Here is a 26,356-nt window from a genome sequence, read left to right as displayed (position 1 = left end):
AATGGCAGGCAGAGCAGCAGCCCCATTGCTTAATTTGGGCCGTATCGTTCCAACTCATAAAGGGTTTTTCCTTCTGCTCCGCCTGAGGCAAGAGCTGGTAGTGCTAATTACCGGATTAAGTGAAGGAGAGGCAAAAAAGTAATCGGTGGTGTCTCTCCGTCTTCACACACTCTGTTCCCTTTGCTCTGTCTTTTTAATGCCCCAAGGGTGCCTGCTGTAGAGTCTAATTGCTTGATTTGGTGCATCCAGAGAGAGGATGTGACACGCCACCCTGCTCTTGTTTGTGCTCTGCCCATTTGGCAGTGACAGAAACCAAGCAGAGGTCATGTGAGGGCAGCCAGAAGAGCGCGGCCGCGCCGGGAACGCAGTTCCACTACACTGGGCTCCTTTCATGCCTTCTGTGTGAATAGGGGTCAGCGCTGTACCAAATGTCATGGAATTAAGTGGTGATTTTATGCAGACACATCTAAATGGGACTGACTGAGGAGCCCCACCCCATGCTGAAAAAAGTGTGCTGTGCTTCCAGGGCAGGTGGCTAGGGCTAACCATGGGTGGTTGAATAAATGAGAGTGACTTTGGAGCAAAGCAATTACGAGCCTGATGCTGGAAAACCTTCTTCCTTATTGTTCGTGTGACACAAGCCTGATGATTTACTAGGGAGACCAGGAGTTTTGCAGTCACAGAAGGAGCTGTTGAAGACATGTTCCTTCATAAAAAACACCCTGTCATTCTAAGGAGTTAGGGAGCTGTAATCTTTTATGCTTCTGTTTGTGTGTTTGCATTTAAGTCTACACTCTCTGGGCTGCCTTGTCTCCCTGGCAGTGTTTAGGTTGAAGTGTAGTTAATGAAGGTGCAGTTTTATGCTGACATGCCCAGCTACTTATGAAGGGTTACAGGTCCATTTACAATAATCCTGAGAACCCAGTTTCATTGGTGTTGATGGGGTGCAGTAGTAGGGTGCAGATGGGGTCCTATGGGAGTTATAATCCATATGCTGTAACTCCTACAGTTGGGCACTGCCAGTGGCAGTGTGACACTTGGAAGAAGTGTCCACAAACATTTAGTGGGCTGCAGCTGTACTGGTGGTGCTAGCCATTTTACATCTTTGCAGAGATAATGGATGTGAAGGAAATTTACAGAAAGCAGTTGTAATCTTTCTGAGAATGTTGTATTAAATGTCAAGTGTTTTCTCTTTCTGTATTCCATCAACTTGCTAGCTCACATATTGATGCATGCAATTTCAAGGCTGTCTTCTGTTGTGTTTCCAGTGAAAAAAAAGTCAGCTTATAGCACATATTTTCTTAGTCTTTAAGTATATGACACTGTGTTTGGATTGTTAGATTTCATGCCATCTGTATGTCCCATATGTTCAGCCCTCCTACTGTTCCAATTTGTTTGCGGTCAGAAAGGATTCTTGCTGACAGCTCCACAGTCGTGGTCACAGCTGGTACAGCTGTGCGTTGTTGAAGACCTCTTCTCTTTCCCTGTCTCTGGGTAGCCCAATGCAGGGTTATTTGCAGCAGGACCAGATTTAAAGGTCTCTTTCTGTTTCCTGATGTTTCAGCTCAAATAAATATCTAAAAGTATGCAGATACAGTTAAAGGAAAGCAATTCATGCTTTGAAAGGTTTCTAATGTCCTTATAGTGGATGAACAACAGAACAGGTTAATGGGGAAATTTTCTAGGCTGAATTGTTTTGAAATGAAGAGAAGGCAGGCAGAACATTCTTGACTTTCCTGGGCATGTTTGTCAATGTACAAATAGTTTCAGTTGCTTCAAAGAGGATCAGTGAATGGGATTATTGAAAAACAGGAAAAATGTGTTTGATATTGCTTTTCCTTGCTCAGTTAAACTTTATTTCGTTCTGTTTGCATTTACTTCTCAAATTTAGAATCAGCTTCCAAATATACTTGCTCTTAAACAAAAGCAAGGCTGAAAAGCAGGAGAAGCTCTCTTAAGAGCGGTTTCCTTTCCGAACACTTCTCTGGGAAAAGAAGTCTTTCAAGTTGAATCTTCTCCTGTTGCTTCTGTTTGTCAGTTAGTGTCTGAAAAGTAAAACTCCTGATGCTGTTAACTTTGGGTAAAACTTAGACATTATTTTTCAGATAAGGGAAAAAAAAACCCAAATAAGTTGTTCCTCTGTGTAGTGTTGTGCTTGCACTTTTGTGTTGCAAAATGTTTATTTTCTCTTCTAGCATGGATTGAAGTTGCAGTGTAGGCAGAGAGGTGTCAAGATTGATTTAGCAATTTGGTGCTGTGCATGTTCTCCTTTACGCTCAAGTTTTTACCCTTCCTCTACCAGGGTGCCCTCTTGACACTCGTGTTTTTAGCAGGAATTACTTGTCTCCAGTTAGCAGCTGAGATACATCTTCTCTGCTGTATAAATGCATTGCTGGAATTATCTGTTAGCTGATATATGGGTTATCTGTAGCATGGAATTGTCCTTTTTTAGAACTTGAAGACTTTTAAGCAAAGTTGAGGAAATGTCCTGGCTGGTGCTTTTGCCCTTGTTTTTATCACAGGTTTGTTAGAACACACATTTCTTGATCTCTTTCTATCCTTGACTGTATTATTGGTGCTGAGAAACCTTCTATCAGGGTGGTCAGGAGGCTTTCTGAGCCCTTCAGTCTGACAGAGGTCTGCTTGCCCTAGCACATTGCTGTTGTGTAATGTGCCCAAAGCATCACTATTCCAACAAGATTCTGTGGGATTCTTACAGACAGTGTTCTAGAAAATTGTGTCATCTTCCAATTGATCAAGCCAAGTGTAGTGGATTTTGCCTGGAGGGCTGGAGTTGAGAGTCTGTGGATTGTGGATGTCTCTTTTGAGATTCTGTGCAGAGTGACTGTTCCGTGGGAAACAGCTGAAGTTTTGAAATGAGTTTTACTGCTGGCACTCAATAGTAAAAAATAAATGCTTTCTTTTATTCACTTTTCTAACAATGTCCAGCTGGGCATGGAAACTTACCCAGTATTCATATTTTTATAATTAAATGGTTGCTCACCTAGTGCCTTGAAACCCTTCTGGGGCTGAGCAGAAAGAAAGAAACTTTTCCGATGAGGAGTAGCAGTTGCTGTCTAAATTGAAGTGATGGGTGAGTGCATGAAATCAAACCAAATCCAGTCCTCTGTGCACAGTTGTTGGGGATTTTTTTTTTGTTGGAATGTTGTTTTGAAAAAGTGGTAGGCAAAGACTGACTGACTGCAAGAGCACAGCTTTGCAGCACAAGGGTCTTAGTCACTTGCTTTTTATAGCTTTTCTCTTAGGGAGCCATCTGCATGTACTACAATTACATTTCCAGATCCCTCAAAGATGTTTCCTTGTTTTACTGCTAGGTGTCGGAATCAGCTATTAGTGTTTGTGCAAAGCAGAGGTTTGTGCGAGCAGTAAGTAAGCTGGTGGATTAGTCGGGAACTATATAGTTTATGGAAATAATGTAATTCAAAGTGGCAGTAACACTGGGAATAAAAGTTTGCACTTGCAAGCAGATGAGCATTTTATATGATGTAGGTGATACTGCTCATACTGTTGGCTAAGCTGAAATTATATGAGAAGAGGCTCTGTCATAGTGAACTGGAAATCTTCCAGTGTAGTTCTGTTTTTTCAATGCATTTATTCTTAAAGCAAGTTTAATCCTCAAATTAAATTGCAGTGATAGTGTTGTATTTGTATATTCAGCACAAGTCTGGCAAAGGTGTTGGCAGCAAAGCCATCCCAGGCTGCCATGCCACATTAAACAGATGTGATCTGAAGGGGCATCTTAACAGAAGTGAAGAGGATTTTGTCGGCAAGTTTAGTCAAGCCCCCAACACCTTGTTTGAGAATGACAAATAATAGAGGTGCTTTTGCTGCTACCAAAAAGTGGAACTTTTGCCTAGGAACAAACCCCTCAGGAAAACAGCACTGTGACCATTTGTTGCTGCCTGTTTGTTCTTTGTTGCTTGTGTTTGAAAAGAAATTACTTTGCCCCTGTGAAGTGTGCTATTGCAGAAAGGACAAATTTATGTCAATCCCTGCATATTTTACTTTTATTGGAAATTAGAAAGATATAAGTATAGATACTAAAGCATGGGTTAATACTGACATAATTAAAAATATAGCTTAATTTGGTAAATAGTCTGGTTTAATCTACGTACAGTAACCTCTAGAATTAGTAAGAAGCAACACACTGCAAAGCAAAATGCAGAGCTGAATTACCTTCTGGAAAAGAATTTTTCAAAGCTTTGTTCAGCAGACCTCCAGTGTCTCTGGAAGCTGCACTCAGTGGTCTATAGAACTATTTCTAATACATAATCTGAATTTTTTAGTTCTGGGCAGTTAGTGTAACACACAGGAAATGCTGATATTGGCTAAAAATACTCCATTTGAGACATTTCCCTGTCTTGCAATGACTAAAGTGCAAAGCGATGAGGAATTTTTGTCAGTATTCACGCAACATGTGTCTTGTAATTTGACTTTGTGCGTCTGGATTGCTGATAGCAATTGGGCATGGGTATTAGAAAATAATTTTGATACCTGCCTATTTAGCATTTGGCATTTTTTCCTCCTATATCTCTCTGAAAAACCAAGTTTTGAATAGGTGTGACTTTTGAGGTTCTGCTTTTGTTTATGTTGACAAAGTACTGCTGGCCTCTGTACATCTTGATGCACCTTTAAATGAGGTGTTCGTAGGCTGTCAACTCTTGATAAACCTACCACAGCCCTTCTGCTGTCTGCTTCTGTCCTGCATTGCCCCACACTCGGTGTTGTAGTTGTTGGAAGTTGATTTATTTCATGTATTAACATATGCCATACATTTCGGCATTTGCTATTAGAGAATTTATAACTCTGAATTAGATATGATCAGGGGAGAAGTGTGATAAGCTGTACAAGCACATCATATCAGGGCCAGGATTTTGAATATGTGAACTTGGCTTCTGGCATGTTACTAAATTGCACCGACTCACTTCCTACCTTTTCAAGATACGTTTTCTTCATATATGTAGTAGCAGTTTCTTTGTAAAAGGTTTTGAACATCTTATTGTGGGAGACTCCAGAAGGAGTACCAGGAATGAGCATTTGGTGCAGGGAAGAGGCAATAAAGCTGTTGAAAAAGTTGCTAGGAGAAGTTCTCTGTGCATTTGTATTTTGGGGGTGTGTTCACCATTTGCTTGATGCCCAGTCTTTTGTGTGCTGGTTGTTTTTTTTGTTTGTTTGTTTGTTTGTTTTGGGTTTTTTTGGGTTTTTTTTGTTTGTTTTTTTTGTTGTTGTTGTTTTGTTTTTTTAAGTAGAAGGAGAGCAAGCTTAGATTGTTTGGCTCAAGTTTTTCTGTAAAGCTGGTGGTGTTCACTTGCCTGCCTCTCTGTCCAGACTGCTTCAGTCTTCTCACTCCTCCCTCATCCTCCACTTGTGTTTGCTTCTCTGCAATGTGAAGAGAACGAATCTCTGACATTTGAATCTTCTATGAAATCTCTGAGAACAAATCTCCTATGAAACAACCTGGGATGTGGCAGCTTGTGTAGCTGGGGTAGAAGATTTTGGGATTCCCTCTCTATAACCTACAAGCAGAGCTAGGAGCTGAGACTGCTTTTCCAAAAGGAAATGCTGAGCATTCAGAGTATCCTGCTGTGTTGACAAGCAAACCTGTTTGTGTTTCCTGGCTCTGCACTCTTGTTCAATCAATTGTGTAGGCAATGTAATTGCCCATTTGTTACCAGGGAAAAAGACTAGCTCAGATTGTTTCTGTTTGCAGTATCAAGTGCCTGAATCAGATGTTACAGCTTTACTGCTTGCAGCTGAAATAAGTGAGCACTTGTGTATCACTTTTCTAATGAGACTTAACGTATTCTGTTTTTTTGTGGGTGTGGTGTTATTTTTCAAAATTTTAGTGGAGCAGTGGCTTCAGAAAAAGAACATGAAGACTCATGGTGGAAATGCATCTAAATACTCTGAAGCTCAGGTAGAGGGGTTTGGGATGAATAAGATTGGCACAGCAGCAGGAAGAAGACAGAAGAGTTTTAGCTGCCCTCAGGGGCTGGAAACTGCTAACCCTGGGCAACAGAACAGACCTGGAAAATGACCCATTTGTGGTTTTGCTTCCAGACCTTTTTCCTTCACCTTACCTTGAAGCAAAACATGCTTCCTTCCCCCTTACCCTCTTCTTATACCTGATTTATATGTCAGAATGAGAAGACTTTTATGTCTTTGCATTGTCAAACTGCCTAAGAGAAATGATAAGTGTAATGATAGAGGATGTCAAATTAAGGTTTAGGGTTTTTTCCCAATTATTTTATTTTACACTTTTCTGCTGTGGATGTTTGTATTTTAAGTCCATAATGTTTATATATGCTGCTAAAGCACCAGTTACATAATTTTTAGAAGGTTTTGCAAATAGAAACTGGCTTCAGTCAAAGGTGCTGCAGTGGAGAGGACTGAGCTAGAGATGGGGTGGTATTGATGAGAACAAGGCTGGATAGGAAAAGCAAAAGGACATGTAGCACTTACTGTAGCTCAGAAGCAAAGGCAGGGAAGAGATCTTTGGAAAGGTGTGTACAGCAGAATTTCTGTCTTTCTGCAAAGCCTTGGGATCAAGGAGAGCAGAGAAAAAGTGTGGTGAAACAAATTCCAGTAGAGAGTAGAAAGAAGAGAAAGGATGGGATCTATGTGAGATGAGTGTACCAAAGTGACTGTGAATGGAGATGTCTCGTTACTTCAACTCTAGGCTTTTTGAATGTGTTTGGTAGTGGTGGAGTATGTACCTTAATGGTCTTTCTATGGGGAAAGAAAGGTACTAGTTTTAGGAAATGAGCTAGATCTCACAGAAATACAAATATTACACTTCCAAAAACTTTTATTGAAGAATTTTACAAAGTGACTGGCATGTTAAAGTTTTTTATCCTTTAAAATAAATCTGCTCCAAAGTAAGTATCTTCTTCAGGCATCAGGACCTGAGTTTGAAGAGTCTCAGTGTGCATTTGAAAAGAGTTAAATTTATTTTGTCTAGGCTTGAAGGCAGTTGTTCAAAAGTTGGAGCGGGGGAAATAGGGCATAATTCATCCTTCTTTGTGTGTTTTCCAGAATATCAATTTCTATGGACAAGAGGAGAGGGACTTCAGTCTTAAGGGACTCTTGCTCCAAGCTGATTGGCAGTGCATACAATTGCACTGCCAGAAAGCAATAAAATGAATACCTAGAGCAACAGTAACAGAAAGCAGATGTCTTGCTTTAACAATTAAAGAACTAGAAAAGACAGTAAGAAACTCATGACAATTGACTGCATTGTGAGGAGTGTATAGATCTTGCTTTCTTGTCAGACAAAATGGAAAATCCCATACTGGTTAAAGCAAAATATACATTAACAGCCATAGTGTCTTGCTCTGAAAACTGGGGTCATGGGTGCTTAATTTTTCATTAGAAAACGTCATGCAAAGGATCCTGCAAGATGGGGCAGGCAGCTTTTCTCATTGTGTTCTCAGGTCTGTTTTTTCCCTTTGGATAAGTCTATAAGAAGCAGTCAAGTCCCTGAAAAATGTCTGGAAACTGGGAATTTTTTTTTTTTTTTTTAATTCCACATGTGTGGGTTTTGTGTCGGGAGGGAAAAGATTTTACCAAGACAGTTATCTGTGAAATATAGTTTGATGTTTTTTAGAGACTGAACATAAAATAGAAATAGGTTTGACATCTTGTATTCTATGTCTGAATGTTGCCATGAACAAAAATGGTAATTAGTCACCTACGCAGCATCTTCATCAGCACCTTCATTCACTGACTGTAGTGCGTGGAGTTTTCTTGCTGCTGATCTCAAGGCAAAGAAGAAATGGGCTTTAGAGGAAAGCATTCTTTGTAAGCATTAGCATAGATGTGTATATATATCGGTGTGCTTTGGGCAGTTTGCCTCTCCTTTCATCAGCACACTTTTTTAGCCACTTGAATGAAATGCTTTAACAATTTATGTTGAGAATGGAAAAGTCATTGAAACTGGGGCATATGGAAAAAGAAATAAGAGCAGACTTCTGGTACTTCCCTTCCATGTCATACTGGTCCAGGTGAAAGCTGTAGAGTTGGGAGGATGTCCTATCTGTTCTGCTTGAGAGAACGCTAAGTGACATTTTAAGGAGAGTACACATCACTGGCTTGGAGGAGAGAAGAAGACTGTGTGAAACTTCATTTTGATTGCTACTTTGGTGCTCTTTCTCTGCCAGAGCTACTTAAAAACAAACAAGTGACAAAACCAACAAATAAATCCTTTTTTGACACTGACAAAAGCGGACACACACATGAAGCTTATTTTTTGCCCTGGCTTCAAAAGGCAAAAGGACTTATTTGACATAAAATGCTTTAAAGAAGCAGTGAGTATTGCAGCTAAAATAACTTTGAGTCTGAGCACAGACTACTGCAGAGGAAGTTCTTTGGGAAAAATTGTCCATTTGGGGTTTTGAAGTTCATTTAGGAGCTTTTCAGCACTGCTTTATATATATGCAAAGCTCAGGAGCCCTGTGTTTTCCTGACTGTATTTCAGGGTGTGAAATGCTGTACTTCATGTTGTCCTGATCACCGCTGTGCTGTTGGTAAAATACTGTACCTCGTGTTCTATGCTGTGCCACTTGAGTCACAGCAGGAAGTCTTGCTCAGTGAATAACCTACAGCATACTGGTGTGGAGGAAACACAGAAGTGTCCGTGGGAATCCTGGTAGTCTCCATGCTAACACCATGCACAAAATTTTCTTGTGGCACCTCAAAGGAAGGGCAGGTGGGAGTTTTTCACACTTCCAAAATACAGGACTTAAATACGCAGCCCCCTGCTTCCCTGACCCAACAAACCAGAAAAGCTCTAGCCAGAAAGCTCTGGTTCTGAACTTCAGCAGTTTTGGCAGGGTTTGGCTGGTGTTTGTGTTTTCACAAGGAAGGTGAAATTAGGTGCCTGCACAAGACTTCCACCTCTCACAAGTGTTTAATGTAACCACACTTGAAGGTACATTGGTTTATGCGTGTGGCACATTAACCAACCTCTTACTGCTTGGCCTGCTGCTGTTGTCCTTTTGGTTGAAAACTGGTGCCAAGTTACTTAAGAATGTCAGCTGAGATGAAAAAATTCCCTATGTTTAGTAAGTGCTGGTCGCTCTATGATTAAGTGTCTCTCAAAGATTTTCTGAGCTTTTTGTTAGTGGTTTTTTTTTTAGTGTTTTCCCCAATAGCCTTTAAATGCAATGCTGTGCTGTGTGATGCTGCAGCCCTACCAAAAAAGAATCATTTTCCTCCATGCAGGCAAGACTGAGAATAAAATACATACAGCTCAAAATGCTCAATTCACTTCGGAAAACAGCATGTGAATCTCACAAGCAGAGTAACAGCACAAATACTGCTACACCTTCTATTTTTAAATACATTTAATTGTTATAGAAGAGAAAAATGAAAATATTTGGGTTTTGTTTGTGAGTAGAAAACTTAGGGCTGGAAAAATACTGCTATGCAAGTTGGGGTTTTTTTGTTTTTTGTTTTTTTTTTTTAAGGCTAATACTCCAGAGAAATGTTTTAATATTCTCCTGAAATTTTTTTTTTTATAAAAAAGGAAATCGAGATTTTACATGCTCTGCAGCAGTGACCATTTATAATTTGGCCAGATGGTCTTACTAGATGTCTGTGGAGAATTGAGACTTTTTCTCTGTAAAGCATTTTGTTGATAATGAGGTAAACTTCCACCTTTTTATTGCTCATTGGAATTGCTTCCAAATAATTTTAGGCTATGCAGGAGTTTCTTTCATAATTGTCAAGAAAATCCAAAGTTAATCCTGGTGAGAGGTGTAAGCCTTCTCATGAACATCTGTTTTCTGCCGGTGGGGGTTACGGAGAGCAGTCTGTGTGCTTTATCCCTGTAGCAGGCTGTGTTTGTGCAAAGGTGGGCCTTTCCTAGGGCATCACTGTAGGGACTTTGGTCAGTGGTCTGTCTACCTCTGTATTTTGTCTCGAGTAGTGCAAGTAAAGTTCCTCCAAATCAAGAGGCAATTAACCAACAAAACATGCGTGCAGCAATCGTCTCCTGATTTCAGTCTCCCAATGAGTATCAGTGTAAAAACTCTGAGCCAGAAGCTGCATCAGAATCACATTTCAATAGCTATGGGCCAAATGTTAGTTATATATATTTTTTTTTCCTGAATGCCATTAAGCTTTTGATTTCCACAGCATCCTGTGATAGAGATTGTGATTCCATTCTGAATCTTTTTTCTCCTACTGGATCTTGCTTGTTGTTCCTCATCTGCTCTTCTTTATCTTCTCAAAAAAATAATTTCTAGTTTAGGGTATGGAGAGGACTGAGCAGATATGAGAGGGCATGTAATTCTTTTATCCTTTTGAAAACTGAAACCTGAGTTTTCTGGGTTTTTTCTTGACAGAAGCTAGACAACCTTGCTTTTTAGGTGCTTCAGTTTAGCACACTGCGGTCTAATCACGCAGTCTGTAATTGGGGATGAGCTCGGCCTGGCTTGAGACCTGTGTAGTTTACTCTGAGTCACCTTTTGCAACTCATGAGGTAATCTTATCCTTAAGTGTCAAGTTCTGGTGAAGGATCAGGATGCTTGACTGGATTAAATTTATGTAAAGTCAGTGAAGCCAGGCCAGACCTGCAGCTGATACATATGAATGTAAAGTTGCATTCATATGCACTGGTCAAATACTTCCATTCTAGTTTTCCGTGCTTGTTCTGTTCAAAACCATATTAACCTGTTCACAGAACAACGTTTTGTACCCCTTTACAGATAACAATTTGCCACTTCCAAATGTAATTTATGAATTTTTATAATATGTAGCTTCCCTCCTCCTCATTCCTCTTTCTTCAACCGTGATGCCTTCGGCTATGTAAGAAAGAAGGAAAGGAGCCTGTTACTGCAAAAGAGGGCTGCAATTGTCTGAGAGAGATTTGGAAACTTGAACAGCTTTATCTCAAGTTTCAAATAATCACTGCAGTCAGAAAGATTACACACAATTTTTGGCAAGCTTTATAAACATAAAAAAGGCAGTGTTGATACAGGTAAGATGACCTTTTTTGGCTTTTTTTGTGGTGTATCACAAGAAGCTGTACTGACTTTCTCAAATCCACATCTTGTACTTTATAAATAATGAAGTCTGAAATAAGACTTTCTTGACCAGCAGTCCTGCTTTCCATCTAAGAAAAATTTCCATTTATCTTTTTTAAATTGCAGCCAAGCCTGCAAGTTTCATTAGAAGAATGCTGACTGTTGTTTAAATTTACAATCATGACTCTTCAAGTCGAAAAGGAAAAGTTTAATTCCCAGTATGCATGGTCTTTTGGGTAGCTGGCACAGAACAATTGGAGAAGACAGAGAAATGCAGGGGGTGTTTGGGAACTTCAGGGCATCGTAGCAAGCATATTCTGCTTGATAATGGGTTGTGCTTTGCAGATTTCCTTGTAATACAAAGCTGAAATTGCCCCTTCAAAAAAAGTGCGTCTGAGGAAGGAGTCTTTGTTTGAAACTGTTGAAATCATTTCTGGGAAAGGTTTTAAAGTTTATATTCCTGCCTCCACCCACTTTTCAACAGAAAAACACATTTGTTCTGTTTGCAAAAGAGAAATTATTAGGATTCTTCACTGTTTACACTGATCTTAAAAGAAAGGGTATTTATGTGCCAAAATAAGTCTGTACGCTGCAGTGTGGAGAAGTGAAAAAGAAAACCAGTTTTATGTTTGAGCAACGTTCTATTATATGCCCTGAAACTACAGTGAAAATAGTTTTCTTTGTAGTTGGCACTTTCAAAATCAAATATGCAAGTTAGACAGATGGACATTTAGACGTGTGCTCAGACATCTACTAAATGGTTTTTAAACATTTTATGTGATTGATACTGTATTATGCCAAATACACAGTAATGATGTTGGGAGATGGAGTGCTTATTCTGCCTGTTTTGCTTGTTTCACTGATCGTTAGTGTAGCTTTTGTATGGAATCCCTGTAGATTTGGAGGGAAATAATGCATTTGAAATTATTCAGTGGAATGGAGGACACAGGGATATAACAAAGTCAAAGATTGTGTTCTTTTTCACCATGGGGGAAAGACTATCTCTTGAATTTGGTGTTTTTGAACCCCTTGGAGGAGAAACTTATGAAATAGTATTAGAAAAGTTATCAAATGTTAGCTGCAGGGCTTTTAAAAATTCTTAGTCTTTCAGACCGGTATTATTTTGATTATTTTTTCCCCCTCAGAAATTATGGGTTAGTTTATGTGAACAGCGTTGCTAAAACTGATAATAATGTGTAATTAAGATTTTTAAAAAAAACCTCTTTCTCACTGGGGGAATGCTGCCAGGGCAATTGCTTTGTAGAGGCGGTGGTGATGCAATAGTCAAATAGCAAACAAAAGTGTTATTTGACTGTTGAGTTTGCTTTGAGTCCTACAAACTCAAAAAGGACCTTTCTTGCTCGGTACTGATAAAGTGACACCTATTGCATCTACTGTTCCTTTGTGGGACATCCCTGAGTTGTGCAAGTTTTAAATTCTTCAGCTTAAAGTAGTCAAATTGTAAAATAAACCAGATACATATTGTAAAACTCTCACTGAGCGCCCCTCAGTCCTGATAAAATTATTATCCAGCAGAGGAGTCAATATGTATCTTTAAAAAAAACCAACAGACAAAAACCACCACAAATTTCTAATTCCTGCTCTTTCTTTTTTTCATTTTCCTTTAGTTCCTTGGCATAGCATTTCTTGGGATTGGATTGTGGGCATGGAATGAAAAGGTAAGTTGAATATAGCACCAAACTTTGTTTTTCCTCTTTATCTCTCTTTTTCTGATGAAATACTGAAACAGTAATATGTTGCATATTTTTAACTGTTCACACACAGTTTCTACTGAAGCAAAATCAAGCCTCTCTGTCAAATAAAACCTTAGCTTGGGTCACTTAGAGGAACATCACTGGAATCTTCCCAAGAATACCTTGGCAAGAAATGATGGCTGACACTTGCCCATAAAATAACCATTTCAATCCTTGCACACTCAGACTGCAGCTCAGATACCAGAACACCCTGCTGGGACAGTTTGGGCAGGGTGTCCCCAGGAATGAAGGGGGAGCCTACATGTCTTAGAAGGCAGCTTCCTGAAAAAACACCACCAGGCTTTGCTTTAACATAGCATGTTAATTGCTGTTCCTCTTAAGAAAACAAACCCAAAAAACTGTAAATCAAGATGAGCCCTGAAAACCGAGGGAAACCTGAGGCAGAATAACTGTTGCTTTTTCTTGTGCAAATTAAACTGGCCACTAGAACATCCTTTGTTGCAAGACTCTAAAATCAGCTTTGAAATTGGAAGTGTGTGGGGTGAGCAGGCGGGGAAAGAGAAAACATTTCTGAACCAGAGCCTAATTTTTAGATTGCTTGCTGTAGAAATTGGGAAGAAGATGAATTGCCAAGGCATAATTTACAAAACAAGTCAGTATGTCTTGGGTTACTGAATGAAGAGTCTGGCTTTTTAAAAGACAACAGCTGAAATTAAAGCCAGTGTTTCCTTTTCTTCTTTGTTGAAAAGATTGAAAATAATAAAATCTGGCTGTTAACAATGATGCTCTATTGTTCAGTTACATAATTGGTTTTTCTTCTTTTAATGGAAAACACTGAGTAAGTTATAAATTGATCTTCACTTAAGGCATAATAACTGGTGCATGCAGGAGAACAAATAACACATTTTGAAGCTCTGGAGTTCTGGCTCTAAAAAATTCAGGACAAATTTTGAGATGTTGACTTATATTCTAATTGTTCTGCGTGCCTTGGATGTAGATCATTACAAACAGTAATGAGATATTAACTAATGCACACTGTATACACCTATATATGTATGTGCGTATTTACATACCATATGATTCTGATTTGGATAGCTCAGATAGGCTTAGTAAGAGGTGCTGTGACTTTTTTATTCAGCAAAGATGTAAAAACATATTTTATTTAATACTCTGAACATACTCTCAGAGCTTGTAGCTATGTCTAAGCCTTAGAGAACTGCCTTGTTTAGGAGTGGCTTTACACAAGACGTTTGAACATTGTTGTATCATTACAGTAGGTAACACAAATGATTCCTCTTTAGTGTGAATGAGCAGATAAAGGGAAAACAGTTATAGTTTTTATAGTGTTTTAGTCTTTGATGTCTAAAGTATGCCAGTCTTAACAGCTAGAAGGCGTTTTAGTGGAATCCTGGTTTGTTAGGGTTTACATATTTTCTGTATGGGAAAGCTTGTACCCTTTTCTAGGGAAAATGCATTCAATTCATAATTGTTAATAGCCAGAAGCCAAAGCTCTTGTTTTCACTTGAGATTTGGACGTCTGTTATCAAGTCATCTTTAAACCACTTTTAATCAGATTCTCAAAGCAGGAGAAAATGCCATGTTGCGTTAAGATGAGCAAATAAGACCACCACAGCTTAATATGCATTGACTCAGGCTCCATATGTAGTAGGTTTTTAGATTTTTTTTTTTTAAATTAACAAGTAAAATAAAATACTGTTTATTGGTTTAAATAATGGGTTTTTCCTTGAAAAATCATCATATTTCCCCAACTTCTTTAACTGTTTTATTTTGCAGTGCTTGGTATGGAGTGTTTTAATTCATGGTTGTAACAATCAAGATGCTGTATTAGGTATAGGTGAAGTAGTGTCAAACCAGTTTGAGTACTTTATTTCACTCAGCTCTTTAGAGGACAGGCAGTGGCCAAAAGCTGCTGTCAGCAGGATCAAGTTCCAGGTACTCATAGGCTCTGTGTTATTTAGCTCGGGGCAGGCCAGTTAGATCCCAGACAGAGTTATTCTTACTGCTCATGAGGAATTGAAGATGGAATCCAAGGGCTTGAGAGATCTGTAAAATAACTGGAAAGCACTTCTCTAGCTAGGCTGCTGCTTGCCTAAGGCTGGGGTGGATATCCCTTAAGCGATATGGGCTGTTGTAATGGTGCACTGTATGACAATGAAGCAGTTTGTTAGAGAAGGACCTGGGGTTCCTGGTGTACACAAAGTCAAACAGTGAGCCAGCACCGTGACCTTGTGACAAACAGGGTGAATGTGTCCTGGGCTGTACTAGGAGTGTTGCTAGCAAGTTGAGGGAGGGAATTCTTCCCCTCTGTTTCAGCACTGGTGAGGCCACACCGAGGCCAGTTCTGGACTCCCCAGTCCAAGAGGGATGCTGACATACTGGAGAATTCAGCAAAGGTGCTGGAGCTTCTCTCCTACGAGGAAAGGCTGAGAGAGCTAAGACTGTTTAGTCTAGAGAAGAGTAGACTCAGGCAATCTTCATGTATGGAAATACCTGAAGGAAGAACTCAGAATGGAGCCGGGCTGTTTTCAGTAGTGCCCAGTGACAAAGGCAATGGACACAAAATGAAACACAGGCTGTGTTTTCCCCTGAACATCAGTGAACACATTGTTTTTATAATGTGAAGATGACCAAGTACTGGCATAGTTTGCTCAGAGATGATTTGAATGAAGTCTCTGTCTGGAGATTTTTCCAAAGCAATCAGGATATGGTTCTACATGGCCAGATGATGTCAGCTGTTCTGTGAAGATTTGGTGCTGCCCCAGTGAACTTGACTTTATCAAACTTGAACTTGACACTGCTTGTATAATGTGTAAATTTGTAAGGGTTTTTTGCAGGAGTAGGTCTTCAGGATTCCTACTGTAAACTTCATTTGGTGGTGGGGAGGATTTTGATTAACTTGTTATGCATTGTGCGGCTTTATATTCAGCTGTGTGGTTTTATAGCTTGGCCATCAACTTGTATATACTTTTGTTGCTTCACAGAATCTTTTCAAGGTAAAAAGATAGTGTTCCAGGCCACATTAAAATTGTAGGATGTAAAAAAATAATTCAGACTTCACAGGAGCCCTATTCGCTGCTAGTTAAAGCCAGTTTGGGACAGATTTGTGGACTTGATGCCTAGTTTCTCTTTTTTTTGCTAAGTTGGCTTGAATTCTCCCCTTTAAACTTTCTTGTGAGAAAGAAAAGCACAATATCCAGTCTTGTGGCCTTCCTTACTGCCTTTGCAGGGAGGCAAAAGAGCTCATTTGTCAAGTAGGCAATAGAATTGGCTTGACAGCCAGTCAGCCAGCCCTAAACAAAAGCTGGGCAATTAGCATTCTGGGCCATGAACCTGAAAGAGAGCTGGGGGTGGGGTGGGGGGCAGAAAACTCTGGGGATGAATAAAGCTATCTATACATGGTGGGACTGTATAGCTCACAGTCTCCCAGTGTTTTGAGGCATGCCAGGCTTGGGCTTGTACCAATAAATAGTTCATCCATGGCAGCCGATTTCCACCCTCCTCCCTGCAACAGTGACATGCACATTGTTAACATGCAAAGAGTCTGTGCAAAACCTCAGCAACTTACTTACAGCACTTTTGCTCACCAGCAGGGGATAATGTTTATATTTCATTGTTTTTCTTAACCACTTCAAGTCATGTCTTCTGTTGACTCTTTAAAAATAAACCAGAATTGTACAAAATGTCTGTTTCCCTCCTTGGTTGTATATATTAGATATTGTGGTCTTAAGGCCATTTGTGGTGTGATACCAGTAGGTGCTTGGGAAAATAAGCTTCCTGGCTGCTTGAAGGAGATTTATGTTCAAGAGTAGTGAGCCTAAGTGATGAATTGCTGTTAATGTCTTCTTATAAGATCTTATAAGATTGTTGATGGAGAGGGACTTTTTAGGAGGAATGCACTGTGGTTTTGAGGTAAACTCTTAAGTAAGAGGTAGCAAAAGTCAGAGGTAGTAAAGTAGGGAAGAAATCTTTCAAATTTTGTTGATTAAATTTAATTTGTGTATAAAGTTGACTGAAGTGAAGAGGGAGAAGTGGAAGAAGCTGACAATGTGCATGAGTTTGGCTTCTTAGTTTTTCCAGTCAAATCAGCATAATGAGTTGCTTCAGCTCAGAAGTCAAGTTGTGTGTAGTTTGGAGTGCCAGCATTGTATTCTTAGTGAGCAGGAGCTCTAAATCTGAATCTCAAGTTTTAAGATAGACGTTCACTTGTCTAAGGTGATTTAGGTCTGCTTTGGTGTTCTCGGACAAGCTAAACTCTGTACATGGAAACAGTCATAATTTGTCATATCAAATCTGTCTCTCCTTGCCCTGAAGTGAAATCTAAAGTTGTTTTCAAGAAAAAATTCTCACTTCTCTTATTGTCCCAGTGAGCGGTGGACACCAGGAAGGAGTGATAGACTAGTCACTCCATAATTGTAGTGCATACATGTCTCTCACACAGTTCTTCTAAAAATTCTTGTCAACAAGGAAACTGCACATATCTTATGTTCCTTACAGGCTGGAGGATACCCAAAGCCTAGATCTTGCCTCTAAGTCAGGGCTGTGTGTGGGTTTTATAGGACTGGAGAAGAGAGGAGGGGATCCACTATTACACTTCATTTGAATCTCAGTGCATAAAGATACGTAGTCTAAAGAGGTGGGCTCTTAAATGATCTGCTAGTTCCAATATTTGATAGTCATTAATCCTGAAAAGTCTAAAAATCCGTATCTTGTATGTATTTATGCCAGTTATTCACCTGTTGAACTCTACTTTGTTAGGACAAGAAAGCTAGACTAGTTTTCCTCCTCCGTCAGACACTTGAAAAATCAAGTTCTGCTGCTATTACTGCTTGCTGTGGGAAATGCAAAGCCAACAAAAGTCAAGGAAATAAAATTTGTAAACATCCCCCACCTAGTTTCTTGCTTGCTGAGACAAAATTGTGGAGTAGAATTAATTTGGCGTGTTTCAATGAGTATTGTTCTGTTCCCTATGTTCATTCCGATGCACAGCATGCAGGAACTCCATGGTGTTTATGACTAACAAAGCAGAGAGACATTTTTCTGTTTTAAAATCATGCATTTGAAAATACTTTTATTTACCATCACCCCCCAGATGTTACTGTTTGCCAGTGATACTAAGTCCTGCAGACAAGCCTGTGAAAAGGCTAAACCTCTGTTTGCAAAAATGGATGTTTCAGAAGATCTTGTATTGATGTATCTTCTTCTGGTCTTCTGGATTTCTTGGGTGTATGGTGTGTGGGGGGGTTTTTGGTTTGTTTTGTTTTTGTTTTTTCCTCCCAGTAATGAGTCATTGCAGCAGAGTTTTTTTTCCCCATCTTTGGAGGAAACTGAAGATAAAAAATAGCGGCCTTCTCCCATTCTCCTGTAGAGTCCCCTTCTTTTACATGCATCCTGTGGGCCAAATTTCATATATACTTACTGCATCACCTCTTTGTTTCTTAGGCTGATGATTCTCCTAAGTTATCTCTGACTCTTTATACCTTGAATTTTCATTGCTGGGTCAGCTTTTCAAAATTGCTGCTGCCTGGAGTGTTTTCAGTTGGAGCCATTCTCTCTTGTCCTGCAGTTTGCTACTGTGCCTGTTACAGCAGCAGCTATTTAGCATCATATCATCTGGAAATGTCACTAGTTTGTTAGTGCACTTGTGACTCCCTTAGGAACCCAGGAAAGCATCAGATTCTGTAGGTGTGACAACACTGGGTCGCTGCTCCAGCTGAGATGTGTGTCTGGCTCTGGGATGAGCCTGTGAGGGCTGTTACTACTAAATGCAAGCAGTGGGGACCAACAGGAGGGGAAGTGGTGCTGAAGATCCAGCTTGCACACTGCAGATTTTGAAAGGTTTGAGTTATTTTCTACCTAGTTCCAGTGCGATCTCGTGGACCAAATGCCTGCTAGTGGTTGGAGCAAGAGTTGTGTTCCAGGGGCACATCTTCATTTTTAAGTAATCCAGTCTGTGTCCTCTGAGAGTGTTCCTGGTGTGAACTGAAGCACAGCTTGTGTATGATCACTTCAAAAGGACTGCTGGATCCGACCTGAAATATTAATGTAGATGTGCATCCAAGGCAGAAGCTGGAGTCAGGGGTCTGTCTCTGGAAAGTAGTACAAGCTGTTTTGATGATCTTAAAGAGTACAAGATGGAGAAGGGGTGAGGTGTGCACCCTTATTGCTTTTGTATGTAGCTGTTGCTTCCTTATTCTTTATTGATGGGAAAAAGGCAAACCATTGTGCAGCTATAAATGTATCATCAGGATGTAACATCAGATATAACATCAGGAGGGGCATCACAAGCTCCTGTGTTCCAGACCACCATTTTTCCTTTACCTTGTTCTCCCTTGAGCCATACATGAGATCCTGCTTATACTGTGGAGGGCTCTGGTCATGAGGAAAACATGGCAACAGAGGACCTGTCAGGCATCTCTCAGGCTTTTTTCCTACCTATGCTCACATACCAGGAGGAGAAGACTCCAGTTCTGTAGGAGTTTTTGTTGGGCTAGGCTAGGTTGTCTCACATTTCTTGGTGGGTGGAATGCACCCTTGTGTTGAAGAAAAGAGCCAAGTCCTAACCATTTCATTTGACTTCCCCTGAATTTGGGGTGGGGTAGAAATATGGGGTCAGTCTTTCCTCTTCCATCCATGCATCATTGTATCGTAATGATTGAAATGCATGTCACAAATAAAGGAACTTTTTTCACAACTTTACTGTTACTTATTTTAGTTCACTTATGGATGATTTTGTTGTTTCACTACACCAAATAAATATTGGCTTGCATTGGATTAAAATATGAAATAGCGACTCATGGACTGCTATGTACAACAGGCTGTGGAGGGTGGAGGAACAGAGCAAACAGATGAGCTGGAGATCAGCCAGGGAGCATGTCCTGCTGGCTCTCCTTGTGGGACTACAGCAGAGCCCTGGGTTGACACCATAGTGAGAAGTAAATTACTTGAGTATGTAGCTTTGTACACACAAAGCATTTCCTGCCAAATACAGATTACACAAATGCCTGAACTGCTGAGAAAGTGGTGTGCATGTACCTCAAAACTAGCTGTACTTCAAAATGAGAATGCGTCTAGAGGAAAAAGTTGTTCCTACTTTTAGATGCTGAAGTATCAGAGTGCTCGCAACAATTCAACAGTCGTGGTTGTAGAGGGCAATTGCAATAGTGTTGCTGAGGAAAAATGCCTTGCATTTGTAGAAAGCCTTACTTTAGAGTATTTACAGGTGGTTTGTTTAGGTCTTGCATTGATGTATGAGAGAAGTGGACACTCACCATCTATTCCATGACTGACTGCTCAGCCTGAGGATTTAGAACACATTGTGGAGGGTGCAGTGTTAGACTATGAGGTTACACATCCTCTGCTCAAGCACCTCTGGAATTGTTTCCTTCTGCTTTTGGCTAAAGATGGGTTGAAGACAGAATTGGTCACTGCCAGATGTTTGTACATCTGTGTCAAACTTTTCCCAGGGGTAGCTGTTGCAGCCAAAAAAATATCTGATATTGTGGTAGTAGTTGTAGTAGGCATTATAGAAACTTGTAGTGAATAGGAAGTTTCCTAGAGGATTGTACATTTAGATCATCTTAACAACATAAAGTGAGATATTATTCCCCAGTTGTTGCCCTGCTGCTTGAAGCAAAATATGCTTTTCTTCAAGGTATTGCACTGCTGCATCTTCAGAGAACTTATTTGTGTCCAGAGTACAAGACTGGAAAATTGTATTCTAAGCAGTAAGTGGTAATCTTCTATCAGACTACCTCTGTGTATCTCGAGCTGTAATCACAGAGCATTGTCTGTGTTTCTCATTCCCACTGCTAGCTATTGTTTTATTGACAAAGCCTCTCTGAAGATTGTGTATCCTGAGATGTCTCTTCAGAACGCTGATAACTTGCGGTTCATATGCAGAGAGCATACAGAGTACAAATGAGAATTAAGCAGTATGTGCTTTGCATTGTTAAGATGTGTTATTTGGGATTTATCCAAGCTAGGCTTATGATTGCCATATGTGGACTAGCAACAGATGCACATAAAGGTGCTTTCCAAGGACAGCAAACAATGGCAGATAAAGCCTGTGTTGATCTATGCGGTTTGTGTTGGATCATAGCTACCCTGAGGAGTGGTCAGTCAACATGTGGCATTGCAGGCTGCCTGGCAGTTCTAGAAAATCAAGTAAAGGGAAAAAGGGCAGGATTGGAAAAACAGTATAAAACTGGCTCAATGAATTTTGTTGCCATCGAATTTAATGTGACTGTGACAAAAGCAAAGCAGTATGTTTGTTACTACCACTTTTGTATTATGACTGTCTTCTCTAACAGTATTATCCACAAATGTGAGCTGAATTTTACTTGGATTTCTTATAATTTGGATTTTACTACTTTCATATGGAAAGAAGTTGATTTAGCGTAGTAATTTGCTTTGAGGTTTTTTTTGTTGATTTATTTGTTTTTGTTTGCTTTGTTTTTAAAGAAATGCAAAGTGTCTTATGAAGAGAGACAAATCTTTTTTGGATTTTGGATTCTTAAATCTTTTTTGGATATTTTTTTTTAAGTAAATCCAAGTAATAACAAAGGCAACATCCTTTCTCCAGTGACTAGATTTTTTCACTCCACTACAGTCCATTAATTCTAAAATCAGCTAATGTTAAAAGAAAAGAGTAGTAATGTTTGTTAGAGCAGAATTTGTTCTCATCTTATGGTAACTATATAAGCACAGGGGAAAGGACTTTAAAACTTTGTGAAGAAATAATTTTAGTAGTTGTTTTTCCCCTTGAGGCAGAGCTCATGCCTCTTAACTTGTGTAGGGCCAAGGCCTTGATTTTTTTCAAAGGTTTTGTGTTGTTGGATTATCCAGTTTATATTGCTTGTTATTCTTAGCCAGAAAGTTAGCTTGGATTTCTTTTCTGTGACAAATGTAATGAAACAAAAGTAGTAGAAAAACTTTTGCACAAGTTGGTATAGTGTTAATGACAGGTAAATCTTCATTTCATCTTGGTGTGTATCGTCTCTTCACTGAGATGGTACCAGAAAAAGGGATGGGCCAACTGCTCCGCTTTTATAGCAGTGCTGGCTTTGAGTTGTGTTACCTTGTTACTTACATCTTTTTGCTTTTTTAATGAATGACAGTAAGGCTAGTACTGTATGTGATGTAGGAGGAAAGTGATGAATGTGATTTTTTTTTTTTTTCATTCCTCTCAGGCAATAGTCTTCTCTAGTAGGAGGGAAAAGAATATACTTAGATAATGTTATTCATGCTGTTGGATTATTGTTTATATTCTAGGATTAGATTGGAGTCAGATTTTTTTCTGGATTTCAGCCTTTCCTAAGGCTCCTTGATGTGTGCATTGGTGAAATTCACATGTATATTTTATTTACTCTGTCCTTGTCTGCAGAATTAAGAACTTTGAGTACTGTCTTCATTTACTACTTGCTCAAGTTTTGTTTGGGAAACTATGAAAGTGGTTACAGACTACATGCAGTAATGTGTTAGAGATATTGGTTACATGGCAATTGATACGTTTTGAATGGTTCAGAGTGAGTGTATGTGTGTCACAAGTCTAAACCCACAGTTGTGAACAGTCATCATTAACAATGTTACTTAAAACTTCTGGAAAAGAGGTTATGGTAGCTTCCCTCTAAATTATTGCTGTTTTGGGACTATCTCAAAGAAACAAAGGGGTATGAACTGGAAGAATAAATAGGATGAAACGCAGAGGTTTGCAAATAAAGGAGCCGTAGATGTAGAGATCTGTGTTGCTGTTTCCCAAGCCACAGCATCATGCGGGAGTTAGAGGAAGCAGTAGTCCAAAGCACTCAGCCTGGGTTCAGGCTTCTGTGAGGAAACACAGCAGTGTGCTTTTCATTGACCTACAGCACTGGGGAGGGGAATGAAGAAATTGTGACACTTCAGCATTTTTTTTCTGCCAAAAAGCCTTAGGAAACTGTAATTGTTCCTGTGCAAACTCACTGGATATGGTAAACTTTGTACTTGCTTCTTGATACAACCCATCTGTTCAACATCAGCCAAACTCTGCCTAAAATGTGTTCAAAAAATTAAAATAGTTCCTCAAGATTACTGGTGTTGCAACCCAAGCTTTGCTTCTAAGGCAAAAATGGCATTACAAGCAGACTGTGCTGACTGCCATATCTAAAACACAGCATATGTGGTTTAACATATGATAGGTCTACCCTAAGTTAGTATAAACCGTGCCCCAAGACAAGTTCTTAAATTGTCTTTCAGCCTACTAAGAGACTTTGATATTTTGAAATTTTTCTGGCTCACTAAGCAGTCAGTAGCCATACTTCATTTCTAGAATGAGGTTTTGGCACTGTAGGTGCCTGAAGTTGAATTGGCGAGATACATAGTTTGTCAAAATTTGTAGAAAAGTTTTTTGTTGCAAGATGCTGCAACCTAAGAGCTCACTTCTAATTTCTGATAATTGCTATAAATAATGAGAATAAATGCTAAATTCAAGGTGGTTTTATTGTTTTTAACAGTTTTTTTCTATATAACATGTAACTGTGTGTTTACATAGACAATGTATATGATACGTAAAATGCATCTCAGCATGGGCAATAGTTTTGTTCAAATATCTGTTCTGAGTTTCTGGCTGAGTACTTACTATAGCTAAATAAGCAGAAAATGCCCTGTGGGTTTCTCACAGAGAATTCTTCAAGAACATTTTGTTGCTCATTCACATGTTGATTCAGAAATGTTGCACATAATTGCACTTTTTATCTCTTTTGGGATACAAAGATTTTCTTGTGTTTTCTTGCTGTACTGCAGAACATTTCTTTTGCTGTAGTCTTCTTCCTTTTTAAGAAGAAAAATGCAGGCAGAATTTATATAACAGAAACATTGTCTTTTTCTTAGGGCGTGCTGTCCAATATCTCCTCCATCACTGACCTTGGAGGCTTTGATCCTGTTTGGCTCTTCCTAGTGGTAGGAGGAGTTATGTTCATTTTGGGATTTGCAGGATGCATTGGAGCTTTACGAGAGAACACTTTTCTTCTCAAATTTGTAAGTAACTTTTGCAACTGTGACATTCCTCATTTATGTAGCATGCCACGTTGTCTGTTCTGTTTGACTGTGTTAAGCTTTTAAAATGTATTTTGGAGAGGAAGGTGTTATCCAGTGTCAGCGTACCATGAAATCACTTAGCTTTTAACATATTACAGCTCTTCAGTCTCTGGTGCTTACTGGCTGTGCTTTTTTAAAGCTCACAACTATTGGTGGCAAGAACCATAACATGGATGTACTGCTTTTCATATGCACGTAGCCTAACATTTTGCTTCCCTGTCACAAAAAGAGAGAAATTTCTCGTGAGAATCTGCATGTTGAGCTTGGAGTCCATAACAAGCTGCCTGTGAAATGTGAGGGATGTAGATGCAGCAGTGAATGTGACCCATGTGACTTCTGCTGTGCCAGGGCCCCTCAGGGTACAGAGGGGATAAGACTGCTACAATATCCTCAGTCTGGCTGATATCCTCAGTCCGTGCCATTCAGCTTGAATGGAAGAGGCTTCACTGCTTTCAGTGCTGGGGCCTGAGAAGGAGAAGGGGAGGAGAGTGTGTCCAGGATGTGGAAAGAAAATGGAAGTTTTCTTGAACTCTGGGCTGGATTGTTGGTTAGGGAAGGAGCTTCTGGTATACAAATACACCTCAGTATGCAGAACTTTTTTAGCTAAGTAGCCAGGTTCTGTATTTTGAAAGACTTCCTCCTGTGACTTTTGAAAATGAGGGTATCAGTATCATGTTCACTTTTAGATAAATAGTAAATAAATAATAAAGAAAATTCTTTCCTCCACCACTCCCATTTCCAGAGATGGGCACAGCCTGTGCACACAGTTGTGTCTTCATAACCATTAACTGTTAATATATACATGAAAAAGCTTCCAGTGAAATAAGTGCCTCCAAGTGACACATTTGGCTCCCACAGTAATGTTGTATAAGGGGAGGAGGCAATTGAGAGTCACAGTTCTTGAGGCATTTATAAAGCAGCTTGTAACACTTTTTTTTTTTTGCTTCTTCCTTGCTTCTCTTAGCTTGCCTAAAATGAACCCATCTGCTGTACCAGAAATAGCTTCCCATACAGCAGCTGCAGGAGAAATTAAAAATGTATCTGAACACACACAGAGAGCATATTAAAATGAAACTCAAAGGCACAGTTGCAAAGGGGATGGACTTCCAGTATACCAGGACCCCTGTGTGGCTTAAAACAGTGTAGATTCAGTAGAAATGCTTAGAGAAAGTGGCAGATCATTAGTAATGCCTTTGGCATCCATTGCATTTGCATTAATCATAGCAGCCTCATTTAATTTTAACGTGGATGTGAGTCATTTCATAGACATTCCGCTCTGACTTAGTCATTAATTAATTTCTGCTGTTACCAGTTTCTGCTTTGGCTGCTTAGGCAGGGCTCTGCTAGTGAGAGGATCTAAAGCAAAAGTCATGTAGAAAGCATTTTACTAGCACTATTGGTTGTTTATGCCTACTAAAATGTGAGTGCTTATGTAGAAATTTAGGATGGGTTTTCAAGGGCCCTATATGTGGTGGTGACTAGCTGTGTATTGAAATTTACAGTGAATTCTCTTGAATCTCTTTGAAAATTTCAGTGAAATATTCAAGGTTTGGATATTTGTCACCGTTTTTGTTATTTGTTAGAATAGAATTAAGGTTTCTGTGCTACAGCGCCAATAAAAATGGTGTGTTTTTAATGTGAAATTTTCTATGTGCCAAAATGGCTTGAACTTGCGCTGAAACAGATAAAGCCTTATCACTGGATATAATTGTGAACTTTGAAAAAGATTTGGTCATAAAGGAAAATAATTTTAGCCTTTTTCATTTTCTTTATAGTTCTCTGTATTTCTTGGAATTATTTTCTTCTTGGAGCTCACTGCTGGTGTTCTAGCATTTGTTTTCAAAGACTGGATAAAGGACCAGCTGTATTTCTTTATAAACAACAACATCAGAGCATACCGAGATGACATTGATTTACAAAACCTCATAGACTTCACACAGGAATATGTAAGTTGGACTATGTTTATTTTTTTGTAAAGCTTACTTTTGAGAAATACCTGCTCTTATTTTTAACTTTCCATCTGTTCTGTTCTTCAAGGAGCAACAGAAGTATTCTAGCATGTAGTGCTTTTGAATATATTTATGTTTGTTTTTACAGAACTTCTGCAAACATACAGCACCTGTGTAAAGTGGCTTTATTGATGTACGATTGAGTAAAACAAGATGAAGAGTTGGGGTGACTTCTTGAAGACTTAGAGATAGTGTATCAAATGCACCAAGTTAAAATACTTTGTTGTAGTAGCAATCATGTCTGTTTAAGAAATTACTCCTTTCCTTAGCTTCATTTGGTCCTAAGATGAATGTTGGTGTAGTTTTAGCAACATTAGTACACTGCAGAGTGGCAGAGTTATTTAGTTGGTCCAAATGAAACTACAATGTTATTTCTTCTGAATTAGACTTAATAGAATTTGCCTAATGAAGTGCGCCACTTGTGGAGTTCTTATAGGACATCTCTAAGTGATGCCACATCTGCCCTTGGGAGGGAAGGGTGAAACCAGTGGTG

The 26,356-nt window shown here is 39.4% G+C and overlaps 1 protein-coding gene across 5 annotated transcripts in view; it reads left to right on the top strand.

Moving 5' to 3' along the window:
- TSPAN5 (tetraspanin 5) overlaps positions 1-26,356 on the top strand; it is an 83,401-nt gene that overhangs the window by 46,498 nt on the left and 10,547 nt on the right. For all 5 annotated transcript variants that reach the window (XR_009277542.1, XM_058837599.1, XM_058837600.1 and 2 more), the window contains 3 exons: positions 12,677-12,727; positions 23,648-23,794; positions 25,630-25,800. Coding sequence is in view for 4 of the 5 variants with exons in the window: in XM_058837599.1 (XP_058693582.1) it covers positions 12,677-12,727; positions 23,648-23,794; positions 25,630-25,800 (369 nt within the window). In the remaining variant the exon portion in view is untranslated. The remainder of the gene's footprint in view (positions 1-12,676; positions 12,728-23,647; positions 23,795-25,629; positions 25,801-26,356) is intronic.

Source organism: Poecile atricapillus, chromosome 4 (assembly GCF_030490865.1).
Source record: "Poecile atricapillus isolate bPoeAtr1 chromosome 4, bPoeAtr1.hap1, whole genome shotgun sequence".
Lineage (NCBI taxonomy): Eukaryota > Metazoa > Chordata > Aves > Passeriformes > Paridae > Poecile > Poecile atricapillus.
The sequence above is the reverse complement of the archived record's forward strand: the minus strand, read 5'-3'. Positions and strand labels throughout refer to the sequence as shown.